This window comes from Styela clava, chromosome 7 (assembly GCF_964204865.1).
Source record: "Styela clava chromosome 7, kaStyClav1.hap1.2, whole genome shotgun sequence".
NCBI lineage: Eukaryota > Metazoa > Chordata > Ascidiacea > Stolidobranchia > Styelidae > Styela > Styela clava.
This window is the reverse complement of record NC_135256.1, coordinates 16,854,180-16,881,196: the sequence shown is the minus strand read 5'-3', so window position 1 is coordinate 16,881,196 and position 27,017 is coordinate 16,854,180. Positions and strand designations below refer to the sequence as shown.

The 27,017-nt window shown below is 34.2% G+C and overlaps 2 protein-coding genes across 6 annotated transcripts; both read right to left on the bottom strand.

The window, feature by feature from the left end:
• Positions 1–1,907: 1,907 nt before the first annotated feature.
• LOC120328339 (uncharacterized) lies at positions 1,908–8,189 on the bottom strand. Its single transcript, XM_039394799.2, has 9 exons — positions 7,945–8,189; positions 6,936–7,670; positions 6,421–6,549; positions 5,929–6,109; positions 4,514–4,710; positions 4,104–4,223; positions 3,880–4,001; positions 3,648–3,795; positions 1,908–3,224 (listed from the first exon to the last, which is right to left on the bottom strand). Exons 1-9 carry the CDS (start codon positions 8,006–8,008, stop codon positions 3,124–3,126), a joined length of 1,797 nt encoding a protein of 598 aa, XP_039250733.2. The 5' UTR covers positions 8,009–8,189; the 3' UTR covers positions 1,908–3,123.
• A 1,371-nt stretch (positions 8,190–9,560) lies between these two features.
• On the bottom strand, positions 9,561–26,757 carry LOC120327712 (palladin-like). 5 transcript variants are annotated; one of them, XM_039394054.2, is made up of 16 exons: positions 26,603–26,757; positions 26,055–26,221; positions 23,876–23,992; positions 19,954–20,047; positions 17,822–18,013; positions 16,824–16,938; positions 16,353–16,415; positions 14,827–14,952; positions 14,196–14,294; positions 13,956–14,105; positions 13,646–13,734; positions 13,202–13,331; positions 12,653–12,860; positions 12,127–12,289; positions 10,989–11,122; positions 9,561–10,466 (listed from the first exon to the last, which is right to left on the bottom strand). In XM_039394054.2, exons 1-16 carry the CDS (start codon positions 26,605–26,607, stop codon positions 10,306–10,308), a joined length of 2,013 nt encoding a protein of 670 aa, XP_039249988.2. In that variant the 5' UTR covers positions 26,608–26,757; the 3' UTR covers positions 9,561–10,305. The 5 variants fall into 5 exon arrangements, with proteins under 5 accessions (XP_039249988.2, XP_039249989.2, XP_039249990.1 ...); XM_039394055.2 differs by lacking the exon at positions 16,353–16,415; XM_039394056.2 differs by lacking the exon at positions 17,822–18,013.
• Between the last annotated feature and the right edge of the window lie 260 nt (positions 26,758–27,017).

Here is a 27,017-nt window from a genome sequence, read left to right as displayed (position 1 = left end):
TTCACCAAACTTCTAAAAAAACGCTTTCCGCAGTGTTGAATCAAATTTTAGATGTGTAATAAAGTGTATTACAAATGAAAAAATTCATATTTGGCTTTAAAGCTATTATAAGTTATGTCGTAATATTTCATTAGAACAGAAGTATGCTATTGCAATTGTTTTTCGCTAATCAAAGAAACTTTCCCTGAATTAAACGGAAATGCGAAATTGAGATAATTGGATTATTGCAACCGTAAAATACTGATAATAATACGTGATACACATTGACAATAATAATTCGAAAGTTGTAAACAAATAAATCCACTTAAAAACATTTGTAATTCGATGATCGTTTGTTATCAAGTGTTTTTATTTTGAAATTTGCTATGCACAGCTGGAAATTTTTTTGCAATTTAATATACTTGACCACGTTAAATAACCTCATTGCTCGTCGTTTGTTTATGACATTGTTGACCTTATCTCGTGTCGGGTCAAAATAGCGCCTTTTGAAATAAATGAGTATATTTGCCATCTTTAGAAATTATGAAAACGTAAAGCTCCGCTTAATATATTTTTGAATAAATATACTCGTATATACGAATATTTCGAGCAGCGTTTTCATGTACAGTGCTATTGGTGATACTCTAAATTTATTTTAAAGTCTGATTCGATTGAATCAACTTTTCAAAAGTATATGAGTGTCCTTTGAAAAGAATTGTTTATGACCGCCATTTTTTCTCATGTTTTATAAATTCCATAAAGATTACTGGAAATTGAATATTTGCCCCCGTCGTTCTTCGCACAGTCAATTGAGGTCTTGTATTTAATTGCAACTCAAATGAACATTAATAGTCTTATTTTCAGTGATTTCGTAACAATTGTGAGCCGAATTGCATAAATGTCATATAAACAAAGGTTAGGTATAGTAGAATAGTAAAGATTGCCCCATCAAAGCGAAACCTGTATGATGTATATGCAGAATAAAACAATATGATAACTAATAGTGCCACTTTCTGATCATGTGTAGCCCATTTTCCACTCCTTTGTTTTGCACCACTGAATAAATCGCGATCTTTAATACAGTACAGATATCTTTCTCTACGCCGTTCATTATCTTTTGTTTTTCATCGTTAATACTATTAATTGTCAGTTCAGTTTATTTTCATTTCAAATTATATAATTTTCGTTAAATGGTTCATAGCATCGGTCCATTTAGTTTCGTCCAATAATCATGGTTTGTTCGTTCTCTCGTCCGCAATATTGTTTTGTCGTGAACTAGAAATATTTTATTGTATTTGCATTTTTCTTATTATTGTCGTCGTTTATCAGAAACTGTGAAAAATGTAACGATTAATTTTAGCTATGGCCGCTGCAAATTAGGTTAAGAAGAATCAAAAGTACTTAACTTTGATTACTTTTCAAAAGTTGTTGTTTTGGGGTCACTTCTCTCCAATTTCATCTCGTCTCAGAAAGTGCTATCCTCTGTTAGGGGTTCCAATTTATAGTTAAAAAAGAATATTTTGAACTTTTTGTTGGTTGGTGTATTGTATTTTGGTTGGCTGTGGAGAACAAGATTTTTTCTGTTGTTACACGACGACGAATACAACGGCAGCGACTTAACCGCACCAATCCCCCAAGTCTTTGACTGACACTTTAATAAGACAGCAGTTTGTGATACATATGTCCCTTCATTAGAATTTGATAAACTCCTATAGATTCATATTGATAAAACAGCAAATGCTAAACAGTTTATATAATAAATTAGAACGAATGAAATTTTTCCAATCAGGTGTGAAATTTGGATAAATTATATTGAAACTGGCTTGTGGTTATTTACCTCAACCACCGTAAAACATGTTTTAGCAGTTTCTAATTTTAAGAAAGTTTAAATTAAATCGTTCTACTTTGCTTGCTGTTATTACTTTAAAAACGTTACCTACTGTGCTAAACAATATAGAAGTGACGAAGTCAAACTAATAAAATGTTGCATCTTATTACATTCATATTTCTTCAAATATTTTATAACATTTATCATTAAAACGACAATCTACAAATAATCGATTGTTTAAAATTCAAAATATATCATTTTGTCCTTTTTTTTAATATCCCAGATAATAGTTGATTTATTGCATGACAATATTTGTTCGTGATATTCGTTAGGTGCTTCATAGACTCGAAGTGTAAATATGTATCGTTCAGGGAAATTGTTATTGTGATCGGGGTTATTTGTTGATGGGAAAATAATCATCTTTCACCGAAACTAGTAACCCAATCGTTTTCAAAGTCTACCGTAATTATTCGAAGATGACTGACGCTGCAGGAAGGATTGTTTTTTTTTAATTTTCAGTACTTATCGGGTCGCTTCGATAGTATGTGCACAAAGATGGATGGCTCTCCGGTAATATTGCGCCAAGATGGCGCACAACCTGATCTCTAACCGGGTACACATACTATGTTCAGGTTGTGTGCCATCTTGGTGCACATACTACGGGAGCACCCTTATCGGTTGCTGAACCCGCTTGAAGTATATTACTTTTACGCGTTCGAATAATTTTACCTGTGTGCTATGAGTCTCAACTTTTCACCAACAGTTTTGATATTTCTACGATTATTTCAACATCACTTGGCAGTGCCGTCAGACTAATCATACAACTTTCGGCGATTCTGACTACTCAGCTGCAATCTTACCTGTGCCAATGCAAATTGCTTCAGCAGCATGACCTGATTTTCGATTTCCATTTGAAGCTGTCGAATGGTCTAATAACGTATTTTAGTGTAGATCACACGGGTCCACGGGTATTGAGTTTGTAAAAATACTCGCAGGCGCCACTACGGGAGACCGTCGCTATACTTTGGCAACCTGTATTTAGTTATCGTGACGTCGAAGTGACGTAATTTTTTGATGACGTCATCAGGTGGGGGTCAGGAATCATTTATCCAAAAATTGTGATACCACGCCCACTAGAAGGTATCCATGTAGGAAAGTACACGAGACCACGATCACACAGGCTATCAGTACATATGTTGGTCATTGTATACATGCAATGCAGTGAAAAAGACTTTTATTATGATAATTTTTTACGGGTATTTCAGGAGGATAAAAGCGCCACGTTATTCTTCGGTTTCAATTACATATTCATCGGATCAATTTTCTCTTTTCTTCTCTATGTTCACAAATTTTAGATTCATTCCCTTAGACTTGAATTTGATGACTTTCATTTTTTTATCCTGATATTCGTATATTTCTGAAAAATGAAAGAGTTATTGATTTTTTAAAAATTAAGGAAGGTGAATAAATAAAATGTTTTCAAAAATATTCTTTTTATTCTGACAAATTGTCATTTGAAGCAATGAGCAAATAACTACTTGAATTTCCCTCGATGTATATCTATCTGTACGTTAGTGATCCTGAACAATGAACTTCAATTAAATATTCCATCGTAATAACTTTCAACAGTACTCACAAATAGTTATTTCTCCTATAATCGGATATTAGATTTTTGTCAGGCGAAATATTTCAAAAATAAATTTGTGCAAGTTGAAAACAAGATTTTCTTATGATGCAATTAACACTTGTCAAAACCTCTCGACTTTGAAGCTATATTTTCTTAACTTTTGAATATATTTTAGATTTACAACAGTGTAATGCTTTGTGCTCTATATCTGACCTTCAGTAGATCCTAGAAGAAAGTTCGTGTTGCTTTTGTTTTCAATAATTGCTCTAAGTTTGCACGGCGCTGGTATTCTTCCCTGGCCAATGCAGGATAGTTTATCTGGTGAGTATTTATTGCATAGATCCAAGTTGCATGGCTTTGTCTAAAAGTGAAAACAGTTTAAAATAAAAAAATCAGTACCGTACCTACAGGGTAACATCAGGTTTGATAAACTAGATAATCTTACCTCATTCAAAGATTTAGTGGGTGAGGTTACATTCTTCAGAGGGATTTTCTCTCGCACTTGAATACCTGGACTGCAGGAGCTGGAGCACGAAGACCACTTTCCCCACGATTCCCATAAATTTTCTGATAAAAAGAAAAAGGCGTCAATACAATGGAAGAAGAGAATAAAACACACACATATTTATATGTAAGAAGCATTTTCATTGTGTCATATTGCAAAATTACCTGTACAGTTAAAACCATCTCCTATGAATCCAGATTTACAATCACATTTCATTATATCCTTATTTATAGTACAAGTTGCATCTGGATGGCAAAGAGATTTTTCCCTCGATATTGTATTTCCTATATGAAAAAACGCAGACGTTATTCGTGTCGGTTTATTTAACATGAAAAATTATTCATTCAACCTATTATGCGCATTCTAATTTCCCTTATTTTTATACATTATTGATCACGTGCTTATTGTTGGATTGTTACAGATTGTGAATGAATTATTAACCAACCCATGTTTACATCATCGGCTGGATACGTTCGGAACAAACGATGAAGTATTAAAATATTTCTTGTCAACGCGCCAATTAGAAAATTAAGCAAAATAAAATCGTTGGCATTAGTAAACAAATAGCATTTGCCTTCTAACATCCTTTTCTTTATTCCTACTATGAGATAGTCTGCAGCCTTCAATAAAGCTTTCACGCCTTCGACTTCATAAATTCCTATGATGTTTCCATTTTGTGTTTCACCAGTAGTAGATTGTGATATAAAAGAAGAATATTCCCCGATTCCAACAGCCGTTGGGCTTTTAATTGTCATTTGAATTGACTGGGTTCTGAAAAAAAAATGGTGACTGTTACGTTTGACTCTATAATTTAGCTGGAAAGCTGGACTATGTAATTATATTGTAAATGTCGTCCTAAAGCTGCGTTCTTCACTGCCGAGTAAACACAACTTCAAAAGTTTTTTGCACATTTTTTTTCTGGTTTTGATTTGACCCATAAAATTAGACAACGAGGTATGCTCTATGTAGGAAAAATCAGGATAAATGTTCTTCAAGTTGCCCCTCTCAAATCTGAAAAACAACTGCAAGCTAAGGGAAGAGGTGCGTTTGACAGTGTTGTGGAAACCACTCGGAAAATATCACTAGTTTGAGGGTAATGCAACAAGTGTATAGCAGTGATTTCCCCGTACCTTGTTCCTGATGAGGTTGGTGAGGTTCGAAGGTACGACCGGTCAAAAAAGAGCATGTTTTAGTACTGAGACCTTGCGTCATTGGTGAATATAACAAGTCAATGGGCGGTGTGGAACCCATGGACCGGATGTGCTAAGTGACATAATGCTTTCCAGGCGATTATAAATTTCGTTTTACTTTGACTACAAGTTTATGGCATTGAAGTTGTTTTAATGAGGGGTTAATTCAATATTTCAGACTGCGCTGCGTCCAGCACCCGACGAAAGGTTAAGGTTATCACTAAACCTGAATCACAAATTTACGAGAAGTTATAGATACACGTTTGGTATGGCAGGGGAAACATTGAGATCGAAATGTTTTGCACCTCCAATTGTAGAATTTATTTTTTTGTTCTTAGTGAAGATATGTGCAAACATAGATAGGTAAGCTAAATTTACAACTTGAATCTGAATATGGCTGTAGCTTGGATTAGTTCATTAATTATTTTTAAAATCGATACCCAGACAGGCCTAGTGGTATATAACAGAATCACGTCAAATCTCGGATACACACGGTGATAAATGATGAACGTCAATATTCCGAAACTTGGATGCCGAAATTCCGCTCAAATATCGCGGAATTGCCTATTGACGCTATGGGAACTTTCTGTCGTTTGCATTATGTTCTGATACTTTTCTAAAAAGGGACTTCGTAACGTTCACTACAATTTAGTCCTTAGCCTGTATATATTAACTGGCATTGTACACCTATAACCCACCTCATCAAGTCACATTCTAAAAGGTTAATATATGTAAACCAGTGTTTCAGCTATACGTTGACACAACGTGTATTATTGGTCAAATAACGAGATAAACTAACATTTGCTGAAAATAATCCATTGCGTAATATCGGGTATTTGTGCGGAATCTTGATGCAAGAATCCTTGGAGTCTGAAGAGCCATGGGCAATGCAGCGTTCTTTATTTTCGTAATGTTGTATTTTCCATTTGAATGTGATGTATCAACGACATATATAATATCAATATGACCGCAGTTGATAGCTGTAACATTGAAGCATCCAATAAACATCTGTTCGCAACATTGTTGAGGTTTGGTAATTTTACCACACGCATCTGTTTTATTAGTTTTCAAAAACGCGAACTTCAATTATATTAAAAAATGAACCTAACACTAACAAAATATTGTTCTCAGAACAAAATTTGGGATAAAACGGTAAGATTTTACTAAGCGAACCAAAATTTAAAGTACCAGACCTAAAGATATGATGGATGATTCATCAAGAAAACGCACAATCGCGTAAAAGTCTCATGTGATTCACACCAAATAATTTGATATTAAAAATACCACATACCTTCACATGTTCTGCCGTCGCCAACGTAGCCAGTTATACATTCGCAAGTAAAACTTCCAATGGTGTTCGTGCAGATGCTATAGGCATGGCATACATGCGATCCTGTTGCGCATTCATCAATATCGACGCCTAAATATATCACAAAATATTTTACGCACATTTTACAATAATTAAACATAAAAATAAAATTTGTGTGCATCAGTTTAAAAATGGTTTACATCCTGAAGAGAACCGTATGGTTCCTGAAGAGAACTTTCATGGTCCTGGCTACGGCAGGCCGTGAAATTTCAAACATGACCTTTCACTTACAGCGACGCTATATAGTAGCTATATATGTTTCCAATATTTTCAAATATCCTTTTCATAATATACGTAAAATGGCGTGACTGGGAACAAGTTTTTTTTTATTCAAATTCTATTTATCGAACTAAATGTTTTCTAGATTCTAGCATCTACAGAATTAGTTGAATGTCACAATCATTAAAACATATTTGATACCACACAAAAATTCTTACATTCATTCTCAAATGCAGTAAACCCAACTCCACATACACACAGTCCGTTTTGGCACTTCGAATTTGAATTACATTTTGAGATATCATCTTCTGTACAAGATTTTTGAACGCATGACGTTTTCCCTGGTTCGTAATTGACGGAACATGTACAAATCGAAGAGCCAGTCATACAGTACGAATTGGCACCACAGATTAAGGAGGCAGTCGTGACAGTGCACGTCTTGGGCATGCAGGCACCGGTACTTATGTTAGTCTCAGCCAAATTTCCACAATGACATTGTTTTGTAGAATTCATATCATTGCAGTACGAATAATTTTCCGTACAGTCTTCAGTCATTAAGCACGTATTTCTCAAACATTCCGTAGAGTTGGAACCGCCGTAATTCTTTTTGCAAATACATAAGTTATCTTCACAATATGAATTTGGGTCGAAACTCGTGCAGTTTTGATTGGTTTGACATGACCTTTGCACACATGCTGATACGGATTCTACATAATTTGCAACGCAGCTACATTTGTTGTTTACGGCGCAAACGGTATTTTTTTCTCCACATTCAATGGAAGGATTATCACTGAAACATTCTTTGCGTTCACAATCCGTTGCAGGTATGTCAGGGTGATAATTTATGTTGCAAATGCACTCAGTTGGAGTTTGATTAGAACATGTATCGGCATTAGGTTCACCACTACATGTACCTCCAGGTCCACTGCAGGTACCATCGAGGTAACAATATCCTAAAAAAAATACTGAATAGTGAACATCCCTTTTGAAAACTATTTTAATTGCCGTTCCGAGAAAAGGTCCATATGCCTAACACGCTAACATCAAACGTAAGTTCTAATGGACGATCAGTTATTTTCACCTTGGAATATTTGATAAATTCTAATGGAATGCCGATTGGTCAATACAATGGAAAGATGTCAGCGTAAATTAGTAATTACAGTTCTTTTGCGTAGAAAACGTAGAAACTTTCTCCTAAATTGAAAATAAAGACTATGTTTGTCTTACCTCCCTTTAAGATGAGTGCAATCCAAATGACTATAAAGAAATAGGCGATATGAGACCGACGCATATCTACAGTCCTTAAAATAGCAACCTTCAAATACCCTTTTATTTATTTGTTATATTAGGAATTAATAAAAACAAAATTGGAATAAATATTATTTTGCTGCTTCAAATCTGATTTTAGTCGAACATGTTAGAAAACAGCCATCCCTTGTACGATTATTAAAAATAGATCTTCTTATTAGGCAATGTTACGACATTTAGATACTCGATAAAAAAAATACTTTTGTTAATACACCTTTTTTGACAATAGCAAGGTAGTTAGTTTCAGGCAACCTCAACTGTTAACTACTAATATCAATTTTTATTTTTCCTACTGTTGGCTTGTTCCTACTGTTTTCATAACTATTTAAACTCGTGTCCAACACCAATTTAAAATGCTTCACGTGGCGTAATTTTTAAATTTTTATACTTCGTAGGGATTTATTCTAGTTATTCCTGTCAATCTGATCTGCATATAATTCTTAAGAATATATTTCACAACGAAATGAACTAATAATAATACAGATTCAACATCGCAAAAGACTCAACTACGGATGCGGATTTTTTGGAAAAAATAACAAACATTATTCTTGAATACATATATAATCCATGCGCAAATCGCATTTAAACGCGATTCGAATATGGCCATACTTTATAAGGAACGGAAATATCAACATCTGGTTATTGTTTTCAAAACCACCTACATAAAATTCTCCACCAACGTACTGTAAAAAGGTGCATGAAAGTAACTGGTGATTATGAGTAATTGAGGAAATTCATTTGTCAAGTTGGATACCAAAAACAGTAATATATTCATTGTTTAAGAAAAATAAGGATGACATTAACTAACTTTACCTACCTAACTTTATAGCTAAAGTCGTCAAGTGAACCGAAATGAATTTTATATATGCATCCAGTACGACAATAAAAACAAACACGTTGAACGAAATGGTAAATCAGGTAGGCTAAATGGTCATAATAGTCTGGAGGCGAGTTCCAAGCAAACTATCAAAGCATGAGTTCCATCGTAAGCTGAGTCACGACACCTGAGTCGCTGGTACTTTCAATACTACAAATCAATTTTCACCCCTGTGTTATTCATATCAATCGAACTGAGCAACACGTTTTTCTAAAAGAAGCCGTTCTAACCCCTTGAATTCCCTAAACTGAATATAACTATGGTGCTGGTGATTGGAGTGACGTATCCAGCTCTTTTATAAGCGACCAATAGTTTCGGACAATGTAATCCATTAAGTCGGTTCGTTTGGTTGAATATGTCTCTAAATTATTTTTGGTTGACGAGCTCCGTTGTCGTACTTTTTTAAATTTCGAATGAATATACCTGGACCTACTTACTAAATATATTCGCTACAGTAGTGAAGGTTTCCTCGCATTCAACATACGTTAGCAACGCACATTTACACGCTTTCTATAGCGTAGTTACATCAATGAGTTACCTAAACAAGACTTTCGAGTGGCAATATCAAAAATCGATTCATAGTCTTATTTTTTACGATCGATGTATAACATACACAAAGCCGCTAATCCCGCCCCCTCTTGATACGAGATAACAAAAATAGAGATCATCATCAATTTATTTACAAATCATCGAGGTTGAATTATCGTTTCTATTTCAAATACCGATTAACAAACGGAGAAATAGCCGATAGCAGAGGCTTCATTCAAAATACAAGCATTTAACCTAAACTCGACTAGACATTGAATAATTATATTTTGCTTTACCACATTTCAAATACACCGTGGCGGAGCAAACATAAGTACGCATTTTTTAGTATTCGACAGTAAAGAAATTTATAGCAAAAATTGTTCGAAAGAGTAGTTCGTGAAAATAAAATACTAACATTGGTGACTGTCTGATATCAAACAAAATAAGCATTCGTTGATGAAAAATCAGTGTAGGGCAAATAGAACAAGGTAAAAACAATGGTATAATGGTCAATAATATATACGATTCGTATTTTTAATATGTTCATAATAAAGAAATTAATACTGCAAGCAAGCTTAGTGCATTTTGAAAACCGTGATATGAGATGCCAGATTATTTAACACCGCCCAAAGACAAGAGAATTTCTGTTGTAATTCGTGGTCGCCATCCTGCTTTGCAAACTGTTGATTTCGCGGGGCATCACAAACGTAACTGTTAATTTTCAATCAAGCGAGGCAAGAACAGATAACCAAAAAATAAAACAGAGTTGGGGTCTTAGGTGTCATGTTGTTCACATCAATACATGATCCATTTCGACGACGATTTTCAGCAAACGATAATAGTCTGATGACGTCATAATATCCAAAATATTACATCTAAAGGTCATCAGATTCTGGCAAATGATGGGCGGGGGAAAGGGCATGTACGTCAGGGCTGATCGCTTCCCTCATATCAATTCCTGCTGTCTTGGCAAGATTAGCGTATCTGTGTGGAGTCCTGATGCGACGACGTTGATGTGGTGCCTCCATTGTTGGTGCTAAAAACAACGATAGTAGTATGCAATATAATATTTAAATCAAAATTTCTTTAATAACATATACCGGTATATGTAAGTGGTGGAAACTGATATCAAGTCAAAGAGTCTTACAGGGTTTCCCAACGGCTTTGTAGGTATATTTCACAAAAGCATAAATGGTATTATCTGGTTTGTTGTTATTGCAATGGTGTGCAGTATTACTTGCATTGGTTCCATTCGCAAGGTGTTTAACAATATGAATGTCCGGCCACTTATAAATGAGACTTGAAAAAAAGCGAAATCTTCCGCATAATTCCTTCTATCTTCAACTTTGAGGGTACACGCGTGGTGGACATGAATCAATCCCTGTTATTAATAGGGCTGCAAGAACCAAAGATATTTTCTTTGCGATACCACTGTGATAACCACTACTTGTCTAATAGACTTGAAAAGGTCCAGAGCTGTAACTAATCTGATTAAGAACATGATTCTGAATGTTTTGGTTGCTAGGTTATAAATAATTAGGAATGTAAGAAAACTTACAATAAACATCTAGTTTACAGTTGCAGCTAACAATCCCAGCTTTGTTGGTAGCACTGCATGTATACCATTCCGAATCTTGTCTCGTTGCCTCAGAAATTTGAAGACAAACGTAACCACTGTCATCTTGATAAATTCTAAAATTAAAAGAATAGCATTACATTTAGTAATTTGTGTTATGTAAAATTCACCACCTCATAGATTTTGACACGTACCGCGTCACCATATGTATACATATATATTGTTTCAGTAGATCTTGGCATCTCAGTGATCGCATGTAACTTTGCTTAGTGATCAGCCTACTTTATTTCTGAGTGAGATAAAGCAGGGATCTTCAAACTGGAGATCCGGACCCCCGGTGTGTCGCGAAAGGTCTCAGTGCGAGAGTCGCATAAAAGAATTTGCGACACCAACTTATGTTAAAACAGCCTAACGATCAAATTTGAAATATTTAGAACCAGTACTGAGGCCCACCATCACTGATATAGAGCCATCAAGTCCATGCATCTGAAACGAAAAACTGGCAAACTCATGTCATACCCGACATGGTCTGGTAACCGAATGCAAGGCCGTGATTCGCCACACGATTTAGCCGTCTTATCGGCTTTCATCTCCCCCGGGATAAATATGTAAATTTAAATCCCAAAAGATTCGATCTTCTGTGCGAGAATATGCAAGCAAATCGGTCTTATTAAAGGTATCGTTAATTTTATTATTTGTTTTTTAATATTTGCTATAAATATTATGAAATTTTACTTTATTTTTATTTTAGTTTCTGGGGGTCGAGAAAGAATTTGGCCGTGCCAAGTTTGTCGTGATAAAAAAAGTTTGCAGAACACTGACATTGAGTGATCTTGATTTAAGCAAATTCTAATAAAAATATATATATATATGGATGAGAACATGATGTATTACAAGTAAAATGCATATAAATCGCTGCGTGGTTCATTGACTAATATAGATTCCTGCTATTTAATCATGCCTAAAAGCCCGAAAGATTCAAACTAGGAATATATGAAAAGTAATTTGGAATATTGACTAATACAAATCTAAGTTAAAAAGATAAACAAGAACGATATAATAAAAATTCATTTCTTCAGTTAGTCGTCACCAGGGAAATGCAATACGTGGTCCTACTTACTGAGTTCTTGGGGTATTCATTACTTGTTGCGATCCACGTTTCCAGCATATAGTGGGCAATGGCTTCCCAATCACTCTTGCTTCGAGACGTACAGATCCACCTTCTGCGGCTACTTGTGGTGTTAATCTTTGTACAAATATGGGTACCGTCATCTGTTCTTGTTCTGTAAGATTTTAATCAGTCATTAGAAAAACGATTACCTCTCTCAATTCTGTGCTATGGGCAATATTTGTGAAGTCTAGGTGCTGTAGATCTGATGGCGGAACAGTCCGTTCTTCATAACTCCTGATATTTCGATATCATTCAGAAACTTTGATGTTAAATCTTTTTGAATGCTCAAGTGACAAATAAAAGAGCATCCATTCAAATTCAACGATAAAATATGGCAAGTACAATATTCCAGATATGGTAACAAGTGCAGAATTAGTATATATATATATACAAAACGGATAAAATATATAAAGGATAAAATATATAGACGCAGGAATTCGCCTTGTCACTAGTCATAGCAGAACTGTATACTTACGCTTTACTCGCAGCTGAATGTGAACAGTAGCTCTACCGGCCTTGTTAGTAGCAACTACTGAATATTGTCCTTCGTCCATTGTAGATACCGGTTGGATGAGGAGACTGTGAACATTATTTTCTCGCACTAAGATCTTATGATGTGGGTCTTGTATTACTGGATTACCATTTATCAACCAAGTCAAATCTGGTTGGGGGAGCCCAGTCACCTGAAAAAAACAAGGTTTGTGTTTTAAGTTAAAAGTATTTTGTACTTGATTCATCCAATAGGGGTACACTCACACAAGCTGACAGTTTATTGCACGACAATTTGTGACTCTCTTTAAAAAAAGGGGGAAACGGACTGAAGTGATGTAATAATGAAAGTACCGTAACACAAAATCAATACTCAAGAATGGATGAGAAAAATAAAGCTTCATGAGTCAAGACCGAATATTATAAGCCCCAAGTAAAACGACTCAAGGTGGATAAGTGGTGATTCCTGGTAAACTGCTTGAGTAAATGTACATCAGGTGACTAAACTAAGTGAATATAAAATAGGAAATTTCACCTTTATATCCAATCTTGCTAATTTTCCTTCATCGACCTCAATATTTCCTGATTTTTGAACAAATACAGGCTTGAAATATTTTTCTACTGGGCTCTCTTCGTCGTCAGCTAATGTTCCTTTTTCTTGAATCCTGAAATATCAACAGACTAATTGCAAAGAGTTCAAATGGTTGTTTGTTTGTCAACGTCCTGTTCGGAGCGAAATTTTTGATGAGCATAGCGTAACATATAGCAGGTTAAATACATTGTCCTTTCCAATAATTATTTTGAAAAAATGAAGATTGTCAACTAAACCACGAATTCAGGTTCATATCATAAAAACGGACGGGGATTATTATACATTCTGATATGCATCGTTTAACTCTGTTGTTATGGCATTCCAAAATATAAAAAAGTATACAAAGAAAAAGCACTCAATAAGTTATGATGTTAAAAAAGAGGTAACCTCATTGGGGATCGTTCAGGCAGAGGCTGAGATGCGCTTGGAGTCCTGCTTGAAAGAATGGCAAGTCTGCCTGTGCAGCTGACTCGACCCTGTATATGAAATTAAGCAATAATTTGAATTGTGGTAAACTGGATCTTAAATGCTTATCTTAAATCCTACATTGCAAAATAGAAATAAAATCTGATGGCATAATATTTGGACTGTTTTAACAACAACAAACAACAATATTAGGGATGCTAAACGACAGAATCGAATGAAACCTAGAATTATCAGTGGGTTGTTCACGTGCTTCCCTATCTAATATACATACCCTGGGGTTAAGCGCAAGGGCGGTATAGTTCCCATCATCTTCGACACAAGTACGTGGGATGTAAAGAGAGAAAACGCCATCTTCATCTTTAGATTGCAGATAATGCTGGGATCGTTTAGATATTTGTTTTCCGTCTTTGAACCAGTAAACCTAAAATTGAACAACAGAAAATTTTAGTGCTTTACACATAAACGTATCGCATATGTAACTACAGGTCTATAAAAGAAGATGCAAACATACCTTAGGCATTGGGTTTCCTGCAACTTTGCACATAAATTTCATGGGAGCGCCAACCAGTATTTTATAACTTCCAATAATATTTTTATAAGCGGGAGCTCTCTGTTAAAAAGTAATTGTTATAAATTATGAATATAATAAAATGAAACTATATTTTAGTAAAAAATACATCAAAACTCAGTACAGAGGCAGATTAAGGTCGAAATCCTCATGAGGAAATTTTTGATTCGACACCCTAGAAACCTGTAAAATCACATAACTATATTCTTCAAGATTTTAAAATGTTATTATTATTCTTTTCAATTGAACCCTTTAAAATTAAAATCACGCATAGCACGACGCAATTAAACAGCTCGGCAATAGTCTTTTATGCACATATGAATATAGAGTGTATGAAAATATTGTATGGATATATACACAAAAAATGGTCAGTGGCGTTGAGGGTATTTTGTGATACCGCCAACATTAACTCAGCATGAAAATGCAATTTTTCAATATTTTCTAAATAGTAATAGTAGTGTACAGGTTTATTGAAAAGTGAGATAGCTATTCATAACTATTAACCTAGTTTTAGGCCATCTTTTAAATTAATTAGAGAATTGAATATGCCGAAAAAGAATTTTGATGTACATACCTGTTCGTGTGGTGGTACTGATTCAAACACAGCATCTTGTGGATCTTCATTGACAGGTGGAGTTCTTTCAAGTCTATATTCGATTTCGTTGATCAATCTTTGTTCAAAATTGGAAACACGATATTCCTGAAATTAAATGGGTAGGAAACAAATTAGAATTGAAAATGTAACTGAGACATATATTAAGATTTAAAATGTCTTCGATCTTGGCAGCGAACTTTGAATTAGCAAGACATTAAACGCTCTTTAAAACTTGCGTGAGATCCACTATATTAGATGATTGCTTGTAGATAAGGCCAAAGTATTTGGTGTTGGACGTCTTTTCCCCGAAAACAACGCGTGACGGAGGCGTACACAGCTACTGGAAATGCAGCGGTAGAGTTGGAGTTTTATTTATTTTTTTGCTGGTGTCGAAGCCGGGTTCGGGCTTCCAAAATTTCTGATTTTTCAAATTCAAGGATGAGAGTAAATTTTTAACAAATCTCTAGAGGTATTCAAGTAACTAATAAATTCAAAATACAAACTAATAATGCAGCGTTTTCGTGGTCAAATTTATAACGGAGTTGGAAACAAGAATCGATATCGAATTATTTCAAACGTGGAATCCGGGGCTAAAGTTAATACTCTCAACGTATCAAAGCCAGCTTGACAATAATTCGGTCCAATTTAAAATAAGATATAAACATATCGACATAGGATATGCCGTTTGCTCAGGGATATAACAAATTCAAACCCGTCAATATACTAAATTCAATTACAATTTTAGGGAAAGAATATATTTTAGGTCCCAACCACTTTCATGGGCCACGAAAAAGCATTTGAACAAAAAACGCGAAAGGGTAGTGCAAAATGTATTCAATTTGTGCACTTTGTTTTATTCTGATCTTTTTGAAGTTTTATTAATAATAGTACGATAAGAAATAAAATGTACCTCTCAAAATGATATGAACCACGTGAATAGATTTATGGTGAATGTGACCCTGTCTGGCGAACGTACAGAGTGTGCTGGGTTGAAAAAGTGAGCACACGAGACAAGCCAAGTTAAATGAAGTTTGGGTTAAATGAGATAATTAATTGGAAAATGTTCAGTTATAGAAGATAAGCAATAACATTATGACAAGAGGTCGCATTCTATTATCGCTTATCGCCGCTGTTCTTATATGTGTTCTTGGATTCTTTATCATTAGTTCAGACTATATTGGAAGTGTGACAACATATTATGGTAAATAGAAAAGAGGCCGCAAATACCTCAACTTATTCTAGCCTAAATAAATAGAATCGAAGAAATTGGTGGTGAGCAATAACGGGACAGTGACAAGTGTGCCAACAAAAGTAAATTATTTAATCATAATGGTAATCGGAATGATATCATACTCGATCGCTTTAATCTGAATCTTTTATGAAGGTATATATGGTGGACACGGATCGTGAATTTAATTTACCTAATAACTAACGGGTTGCATTACGAGATGATAAATGATGTATATGCATGATCAAAACCATGTTCAAAAACAACTTCATTAAACCTGTGGGGCTTCGTCTCCTGTTCCAAGACGTGGCGAAAAGATATAATCACGTGGTGAGTTGTCCTTATTTTAAAGAAAAATGTAAATAAGAAAGCTCGAATGTATAATAAATCACACACACGGCTGCAGGTAACAACTATTAGTCAGTTTACACATTATCTATGAAACGGCTTGTGATGAAATTTGTTGTCCGTATTATTTTTTAAATTAGGCACTTGAGTTATGCCATTATGGCCTCTCACACACAGAAAGGAAGTACTGTATTGAATCAACCACAAAAACGATATAAAGGCTCATAATATCCGGAGTATTCAACAATGCATTAGATCCCGTCATCATTATTCGAGATGCTAGTATCTCTTTACTAATCTGTTTCCAGAGTTGCTTCAAGAGGTCGGAATCCAACAAGTGTTTGTGTTAAACTACTTATTTAGAATAAAAACGAAAAAAAAGGTCATTACGATCGCCTACCTGATCGTCGCCTTTTCGCGAAATGTCGGTACTCGAAAGTTTCTGAGACAAATCCTGAACGAGCGTGTCCTTCTCCTGCTTGAAATTATGATTGGAATCCATCAGCGCATCTTGCCTATAAAAAGTAAAATCGCTGTTATGAAATCCTATTAAAATAACATAAACAAGCATTAGAAATCGTATACATCTAAAATAGCCTGCATATATAAAGAAAAGGATCCAAGTATCCCAGGAATTTGTTCGCTGTACAACGTATAGCCTGTTCACCCAACTCATCAATCTCCATTACAATAGTTAAATTCAATTGCCAATAACTAACAATTGTGGTTGTGGTTCATGTGAAGAGTACTTATGGTATTACACTGTAAATCAGCTACATATCGTGATTTATTAGGTAATCACAGTAATAATTTCTGTTGTTAGTAGCAAAACAGTATGACTAAAATTTAACTGCATGATTGTATGAACGCAAAATGGATATAAATGGGAAAATAGCCCTTAACTGGTATGAAAAATTTTATGGACTCCATGCATCTGGAACTCTATATTCCCACTTCAAATAGGCTAGCATTTGCAGGGTGATAAACAAGATAAGTTCCAATTGAAGCCGAAAAATTCAAACCAAGACTGTTACTGGAAATAGAATTTTGATAATCCATAATATATCTATATATAGCATAAGGTTTCGCCTGTATGCAAATGATACTGAAAATATTTGAACTATTCAAAAGGTTTGCGGCCGAAAAACATAAATTTTCTTTAAAAACTTGCTCTTGGCAAGACATATATTATTGCTTGAGTGCCGTTTGGCGTGTGGATTTCGAATTGTCATTTGATTTGTGAAGTTTACTTCTATATGGCGCAAAACTGAGGAAACGGTTTTTTTCAAATCATGTATTTGTGAGTATAAACAATTGATTGACTGCATTACTGCATTAATCGGTCGGTGCTGGGTTGATTTGTTTCATTTCAAATAATAAGAATTAAAACATGCATACGGTGATAATGGTGGTGATTGAATCATGGTTGATGATTGTGAGGTGGAAGGAGTCTCTTCTACAGTGACCGGTTGTTCTACGGGTATGTCTTCTTCTTCTGCAGGCTCCGAGTTCTCTTCTGGGGGAACCGGCGTTACACAAACGCGTATGGGGGGATGATCAGGTATCTCGTATTCAACGCTTTCACTTTCACTATACAAAGAATTGATGAGGATGAAGAAATGTTAGTTAAGCATGCATTTACTGAAATTGAACCGAAAAGATGGAATGATGTAGATGAAATTAACGACTGGGACATGCAATTTTTTAATCTGCAAAACAACGAGAAGTAGAACATCGTAAAGAATCAATTGTAATCTATTTTTTGATTGGATTCATGTATCGACTGCATTCATATGATGGACATCGTAGGATTCATCATGCCACGGATTAAAAAAATTAAATAGCATTCGAAATTTCGAACTAAAATATGCCATAACAGTCCTTACCGCAGGTGTGTGGTTTCACTGTTTTGTTAGCGAAAAATATGTTTTACAATTGTCTCTACGATGCTACGAAAATAATTGAATATGTGGTTGAATTATATAGCGCTTTAGACTTTGATATATTTTGCTTGTCCAATAACAATTTTAATAAAAAATATCCTTGAAGAAACGCAGTTCTGTCTGTATTGACCTTTTTGATAGGCTTAAATTATTCTATTACGAACTTTCGATATACACTAAAATTAGGTAAGTTTTGAAAGTCCAATTTAAGAGTGCACTTAATCTTAATTCGTGTAGGATTAACACAATGATCTCAAATGAAACTGACAATTAATTTTATTTTAATCAAAATAAATGAAAGAAAGCAGCATAATCAGTAATTAAGTCGTCAGTGATTGCTGTTTTAATTTTCGTCGTTCTACACTAGATTTTGCAGTAAGATTCAATCAAAGATGTCCAAAACGAATCGAGTATTCGCGTTCGTTCAAAATTGGTTATATTCAGTATAGCAAGTCTTAATTTTGGAATGATATATTATATTTTGATTCGAGAATTTTTATGTTAAGAAACTGATTTCTGATGGCAAGCCAAGCAACAGACTAAATTCTTGCATTGTACAAATCAATTTATATTCCATATTAAAAACGATAAATTTACATTAATTTACAAATTTCATTGTTGAGAGTGACCGAATTAAAAATATTTATCATATATAAAAAATATCATTGAATGTATTCGGAAAAGTAATTATTCGACTTTGTCCATGCCTGGATTGAACACCAAAAATAGATTTGATTTATCTAAATTACCTAATGCTTCACTGATGATATCCTAATAAATAATAATCCATTTATACAATGATATGAATACAATCACGAGTGAAAAGACCGCCAATGTCATTTTCCCAGTCGCTCTGCCATGCGCAATTAACATACCGTAGCTAAAATATTTGAGACCGATAAGATTCTTGTGGTAAAAAGACTGAGAACATTTTTCCGCTGCGTTGAAAATATTTCATATAATTGCGACTGATATCACGGTTATCAGATTGGGATAAAAAAGCAAAATATTATCGCTACACCCAAGTACAGATTGGTATATTGCGTTGCGATTTTCAGAAGAATAACATAGGCAAAAATATACACTCGTGACATGTACACGACCAACGGCGACAGCACCCTAAATAGAGAATCTATACATTCCGTAAATTAGTTCAAAATCCATTTTGTAATAACAATTTGGGATGGGACAATTTTTAATGTTATAGAATCTAGCTAATTTCTAAACGGCAACAATAAATAACGCGTCATCCGCGCTGGCATGATTATAGTTAGATTCCTGAGGCATAATGTAAATGAAATGTTGTGTGAATGCACTGCGTTATGTATACTGAGTTTCAACCTTCACGTCGGGCCGATTCAATTATTTAACAAACCCTTACCACAGAAGTACCGGCGGAATGTATATTGAAGCCCTAATCATAGACAGCGTACATTCAAACTGCATATAAATATACCAAGCCTTCAATAGATTCGTCATTTGCAAGTTCCAACTAACTTCCTGAACAAGTTGTCGCATTTCTATATTTATAAACCACATCAACCCGTGGAATGATTGTAAAGGGTTAAAGCAATCATTTGCACTTACGATTGCGCAGCAGCTGCCGGAGCTCGCAGTTGTCTTTCAGTGACGACTTTCGATGCCGATGGAGCCTTGGTTGACACAGAATAGTAACCACCTCCTGTAATAAACATACACAAATTAGAAAAATCATTAAAACACAGTTACATTTTGAATGGTAATCAAAACTGAGTAATATATATATATATAATTTTATATATATATAAAATTGAAATCTCTGCGCATGTTATATATCCATAACGGGATAAATATGGGAATTAAGCATTAAGTTACCGAAGAAATGAAATTTCACTATTTTGTACTATGAACAGGCTACTCATATGTTTTGATTAAAACTTGACGGTAATATTATATATATATTATAGTCTTAACGTGATCTATAGATTTAGAGCCGTTAACCGACAGAAGGTATTGTTCCTCCATTCTATTGCAGAAAAATGGCAAATATTCCCGACAATTTAATCAAGTCCCTAGAGAAATGCGAGCGTTATAACGTTATAAGTAACTTCAACTGCCAATTGATAGCCAGTTTACTAGGATTACATACTTTTCCGGGGAGGCCTAACAAAATTATTTCTAATATTGAAATACATATTGGAATTGAAAAACGTAACAAATGCAATATTGAATAATTTATGAAATGAAACATCATTTTGTTCAAAATATCAAATAGGAATATCGTGTGTATTTCATATACTCCTGTTTAACCAGAAAACACGTTTAATTCTAACATTTTCACGCATTACGACAAGAATGAGAATCTTATAGAATTAGACTATCTCGGTGTGTGTGTGTGTGCTTTATATCATAATACATACCGAGTACGATCATTACGCATTTGGGACTTGTTTATGCATAACCAACTTTGATGGTAATAGGTTACCAAATTTCGTATTCATAGGTAAACCAGAAGATATACATATAGAAGCATTAGATAATGTGTTTCTAAACGACAAACGTTCAAACTCAGTCAACTTGAACTCGACAACAGCTAACGGGGCGTGAAAATTGGTCTAATTAAGTCAAAGGCAGGTGCTAATGGCTTTATTGTTTCATTTGTGTTAATGGACTTTATATTAGACGCAAAATGTAGGTTACACTACAGAGAAAACCAATTAGCTGTCTTAAAATGGCTGGAACTCAATTACAAATGAGATTGAGAATGTGTTGCCACTGCTGTAAAGGTCTATCTAAGTTAACCAATGACTAGGATAATAGTTGAACATAAAAACGTGACAATATTTAATATTTACAACAGTATTTTACAGTACCCCCAAGAAATTTAGAAAAATCATCACATTCACCATAATTTCAACGCAAAGTATACGAATGTGGCTATGAAAATTAAACGGAAACATAAGTTGCGCATTTCACAGTACGTGATTGCTCAACGACAACCTATATCTGACTGAAATGGTTAGATTGAGATGGGTATCAGAATACAACCCAGTCGATAATTAATGAAAAATCTAAAATATAAGATGGAATAAGAATTTTATTATTGGCTATCCAATTCAAATGATATTTTTCCTAAAATTAAGCAATCTCTTACACTTTTGGGTTACCACTAACTAGAACGAGTAATGAAAACGCAAATTTATATATTTCTACCAACTAAACTTCAGGCGCGTCTATATCTAAATATGTCTATAATTGTTAGATTGAGATGGGTATCTGAATACAACGTAGTCGATAATTAATGAAAAATCTAAAATATAGGATGGAATAATCATTTTATTATTGGCTATCCAATTCAAATGATATTTTTCCTAAAATTAAGCAATCTCTTACACTTTTGGGTTACCACTAACTAGAACGAGTAATGAAAACGCAAATTTATATATTTCTACCAACTAAACTTCAGGCGCGTCTATATCTAAATATGTCTATAATTGTTAGATTGAGATGGGTATCTGAATACAACGTAGTCGATAATTAATGAAAAATCTAAAATATAGGATGGAATAATCATTTTATTATTGGCTATCGAATTCAAATGATATTTTTCTTAAAATTAAGCAATCTCTTACACTTTTGGGCTACCACTAACTAGAACGAGTAATGAAAACGCAAATTTATATATTTCTACCAACTAAACTTCAGGCGCGTCCTTTAATAGGTGATCGATTATTGAACATCACAAATGAGGATACCTATAGAATGTTTGGAAAAATTGTGAAATTATACATTTTCTACATTAACGATAAATCAAAACAAGGACACCACAGAAAGTCACTTTAATTGAACCTTCCCTATGTTTATTTACAAAATATTGCTCTATCTACGTACCAAAACAAACAATAATAAAAATACCTTTATAAACTGATATTTCCACTGGAAAATATTATAACAATAAAATGATCTGCAATACAAGATGATACGACAACAGGCAACGAAAATATTTCCAAAGGTACTTCTAGTTTTGTCCTAACTTCTAATAAACCTGCAAGCTAAAGCTTCACTTCGTTCGGTCGCAGTTCTAGTGTTTTGACGCTCTCGTTTCGGTATCGTATTACGTCGGCTTGTTTCGAGCAAACTAGGAGAGATAGATTGCCAAAAAAGGACACGACGAGTATACTTAATGCGGCCAAACAAAAATGCTTTTCAGAAGATTTCATGCATCACAATTTCGTTCGGGATATCTTTGAGTTAAGTTAATTGGATACAATAAGCTTTGTTTTTGTTGGAATTAATAGTGAATAGATACTGCAAGTTCAAGAAGATTTTCATATATAAGGTTATGAATGTCGTAACCCAAGAACCGTGAACAATAATTTTTTTAAGTGTAAGATAAATAAAATCTAAATTGCACATACATCCGTTTTAGATTAAAGCGTTTAGGGAGTTCGAATAATTTCGCAAAATTGGATTATAGCATAAATCTTTGATATCATAAGACTATTTCGATATGAAGAAAAATTAAATTTCCAGAGAGAAAGACGATATTAAACTATATACTATATTAATAGCTTTACCATAAAATTGCAATTTTCCAATTTGATGCAAAATGCTTTTATAGATATCAACTTACTTAACTTGTTGTTATTGACCTTTGTTTATGACACAATAGTATATAACAAATAAGACACCGCCTTTGACGTTTACTTTTCTGACGTCAGCAGCATTCTCAGTCACTAGAATTCACATATTATTTACGAAAATCGAAATAAACCCAGCGTCAAAACAGATATGAGTCGTCTCGATTTACGAAGAAAGTATTGCCTCTGGCAAGATAGCGGTCAAGGTCACCAAGACTATTCTAGAACTTGCCATTTCTCCCAAGCATATGCCGACAAAATAACGAATTCATAAACCTCGACATTCGCTTAACAAAACTTCAAAAGCAACAATAGTTAACTTTACGTTAAGATCTTGACAAAAATAATCCTAAAGCTCATTGATATTGTATTGAGACACTGATGCCGCTGGGCAACTTTGGAATAGTCGCATAACGTATACTTGGAAAGTTGTATTATTTTACATATTTTGAAATACGTGTCATTGTTTCAATCAGTTTTTAAAATAGACGAGTAATTTCCTGTCCTGTACGATTGATAAAATATTACGCAGTTTTACATTGATTTTTTCAATACGTTTGCGCAAGCAAGTCTAATTTCCCGTTGTTGTAAAAATTTGCAAACACATAGACACAATTTACTCCCACTGTATACGTTATTTGACACAAAAATATGTTAAACACAAATTTAGCGTAATGAATAAAACACCCAATCGCAAATCAAAGGTTAGTAAACTTGAATACCCTTCAGTTCGGCCGTCTTTCGATTCCTCTCTCTATTAGATTTCGGAATAATGTCACCCCACTAGGTAAGCACCAATGCTGCTATTTTCGGTCCCATTATTGCGATTTTATCCGAAACTAAATTGTTCCAGAGTAGTGGAAACATAAAAATTACTTTACTTTACAGACCTGTTACTTGCAATTTGCATGCAGTACTGGATGATCCCGCAGAATTAGTCGCCACACACTCAAATTCACCACTGTCTTCTGGATAGGCAGAGCCAATTACCAGCGTGGATATTTCGCCTGTAAAAACAATGAGTAACGTTACGAGAGTAATGAAAGAACGGCTCAAGTTGATGATTCCCACAAGTAAACGGTCTGTTGAATGTGGTGCATAGACGTCGGACAATGGGTACGACATTCCCCGATGATGTCATTGGCTGATCATTGAACCGAAACTGAACAAGGATAGCGCTACTCTGTATGAAACTCCACATCAACTTAAAATTATTTTTTATAAAGAAAAACTTCATTTGAGAATATTGATATATTTCCAAAAACATTAAAATTTATACTAAACGACTGAGTGGTAACTGTACAAATAAACGGCAGATCTTTTCAGAAGAAAACCTATTATAACTTATCAATTCGTTGCTAAAAATATATTTCTGTATATGAAAATATTTTTGGGTGGAAGAAATATGGAACCACTGCGGCACTTTCCAATGCAGGAAAATTTCTGATGAATATGATGAAATAGAAGCGATTTATAAGATAAAACTGTTGGGCTGCGACATAAATGTTGTATAGATATCGTTCTCGTGTACCCCATAACGAAAAGTTTGAAGTGAATGGATACCAATACATCATCAATAGCTAGACATATGACAAAATAATTTGATTGATCATTTTTGTTTGCCTTGTTAATACGCGGCCACACTAAAGTGGAATCTTCGAGAAAGGTTTAAAAAGAATCGCGATACTATACATTAAGTTTGGCCCGAGAAAAATAAAGTAGGAGATACTTGATGTAAATGGAGCGTGAAATAAAAGACATCACAATTGTAAATTAAAATTGTCGTTTGTTTTAACGGTTGACAGAACAGTGTCGTCCATCGTCGTCAAGTGGTGTTAGTTTGTATACAACTGGAGTAGAATTGCCAAATATACGCGAGTAAATCTCTGACACAGAAAGTTGCATGGAACTAGGATACAATACAGAACGATACCAAATTATCAATTGGCACGGCTTAATCAATTTTTTCATACATAATAAAACCAGACGCATAGAATGAAAAGATATTAGGAATCTAAAACAAAATAAATACAGTGCCTTTCTTCAAAAAATTTGCAACCAAATCTATCATAAAATGTATTTTGTAGCACTTGGATGCTAGGAATTTACTTACCAAACTACTCCGTTATATTTTTATCTTTGAAATGCTCGTACAATAAATACGGGAAGTGTAAAGTCGTGGGGTCGCCATTTACTTTGGTCCCCGACAAAGTTGAAGATATTGATCACAAAACCTATTTTATTGTCAGATTTTTAGATGTATTGCGATATAAAAACGATCCATTCGAACAAATGGGGTTATATACGAACAAATCACATTTACATCACCTGGTGAGCGCAATCGGATAACAAAATTTTTAACAAACGTTAATCAAATATTATTTTGATTTCGATTCTTAAAAGTTCAATAAATGGGAGTACTTCAAACAGCGTTCGGTAAGTGTTCGGTAACACTTTACTGGCCTCTAGTGTCAATATCGTGCAGTAATCTAAATTCCTCCAAACCCAAGGGAATTTCGGCTTAACCGGGAAGGAGAAACGGCTAGAGGACAGCAAAATTAAAATACACTGTTCAGTTTCGTCCATGTTTGGCAAATCTTTTAATATGAAATCGAAGAGAATTGTGACTAATGTAAACAGCTTTGAGATAAATGATCAACAACCGGAAAATGAATCTTTCAAGGAAGCACGAAAAGTTTTGCAGTATACTTATATAAATTAAAATTGAATTACAATTGAACTGTTTCAAAAACTTGACTTCTAGATTGTTAAATCTGACAATTATTATTATTTTTTTTTTTGATGAGTCGCTCAGATTGAAAGGGACACAAATAAAAAGAAGAAGTATTCTCCGACGTCATATCGCAATGTATCGAATAACTGGAAAAACCGTACTCTTCGTACTAAATTGGTGTATGTATAGAGAATATTATGCTTGATGAAATATAAACTTACTTAACAACATTTCGCATTGCAAAATACCTACAATACACTAACAATACAAACAGCCGAAATTTGCTAACCGCAAGCGATATATAGAAAAATTAATGTTGATTTAATTGGTCTCACCTCTGTGAAGAATTCTGAAATCTGGAGAATCCTCAATTAGATCTCCTTCCCTCATCCATGTCACTTGAGCAGGTGGGTTAGCTTTCAAACGGCATTCGAGCACTGTACACTCGCCTTCTGAAACAGTGATATCCTTCAGCTCCTTGTAGAACTTGGGCGCCGAAGCACTGAAAAAAAAAATGTATTAGCATAATGTCAGAAAAAAAAAACATATTCGTCTTTTAGTCCGACTTTATTAGCACAAGAACAACCTTTTCATTGCCTAAGCTTTAAGTCCAACAAAATTTATTCATATTTTCTGAAAATCAGGCCACCGAGAACGACACTATAAATTAGGCTTGGTTATATATATTTTTGTTATTGTCTTGGGTCCAGCTAATGCGAATATCTAATATAAAACATAATAGAACGCCATACTTCAGTTGTCAATATACTACCATTCGTACCTAAAAACCAGTAGACAAGGTCAAAGACCCGACGTATTAAACCGAACCGAATAAAGTTATATTACAATTTCACACTGCAAATGTTGTATATACTAATCTTACCTCATGTTGAAGGTTAGGTCCTCAACGAACTACCAAACAGCAAAGGTATTCCACTTTATCAATTTCTAGGCGTATCCAATAACTTAGAATTAACGAAGAAATTATAATTGAAATAATATGGCTGTCAGATCTTTTGTTATAATGATAATAAAAATAATGATAAGTAATTTAGATTCGAGTCATAATAAAATGTTTCGACCATCAATATTCAAAATAATTCCAAAATTTGGTCAAGATAGATAATGAGAGTTATATTTGTTGAATTAAAGAAAACTACGACGAAAAGAATATCCATGACGCATGAAATTCCAGTTTAAAGAAAGCGAATAATTATCAGTCCGTCGCAATATATGAAAACAATTAAGAGATACGCTAAACTAAATGCGAAAAAGTTTCCTCGTGCATATAAGAAATA

What these genes read in the sequence shown, in the direction of transcription:
- LOC120328339 (XM_039394799.2), bottom strand. Translation starts at nt 8,008, where the DNA reads ATGCGTCGGTCTCATATCGCCTATTTCTTTATAGTCATTTGGATTGCA. An exon ending in TACTGCATTTGAGAATGAAT is followed by an intron (nt 6,550 to 6,935) that starts GTAAGAATTTTT and finishes TGATATATTTAG; the next exon opens with GCGTCGATATTGATGAATGC. An exon ending in TCTTCTAGGATCTACTGAAG is followed by an intron (nt 3,225 to 3,647) that starts GTCAGATATAGA and finishes TTCATTTTTCAG; the next exon opens with AAATATACGAATATCAGGAT.
- LOC120327712 (XM_039394054.2), bottom strand. An exon ending in TTTCAGAATTCTTCACAGAG is followed by an intron (nt 23,993 to 26,054) that starts GTGAGACCAATT and finishes TTGTTTTTACAG; the next exon opens with GCGAAATATCCACGCTGGTA. An exon ending in CCTGAACGATCCCCAATGAG is followed by an intron (nt 13,332 to 13,645) that starts GTTACCTCTTTT and finishes TTGATATTTCAG; the next exon opens with GATTCAAGAAAAAGGAACAT.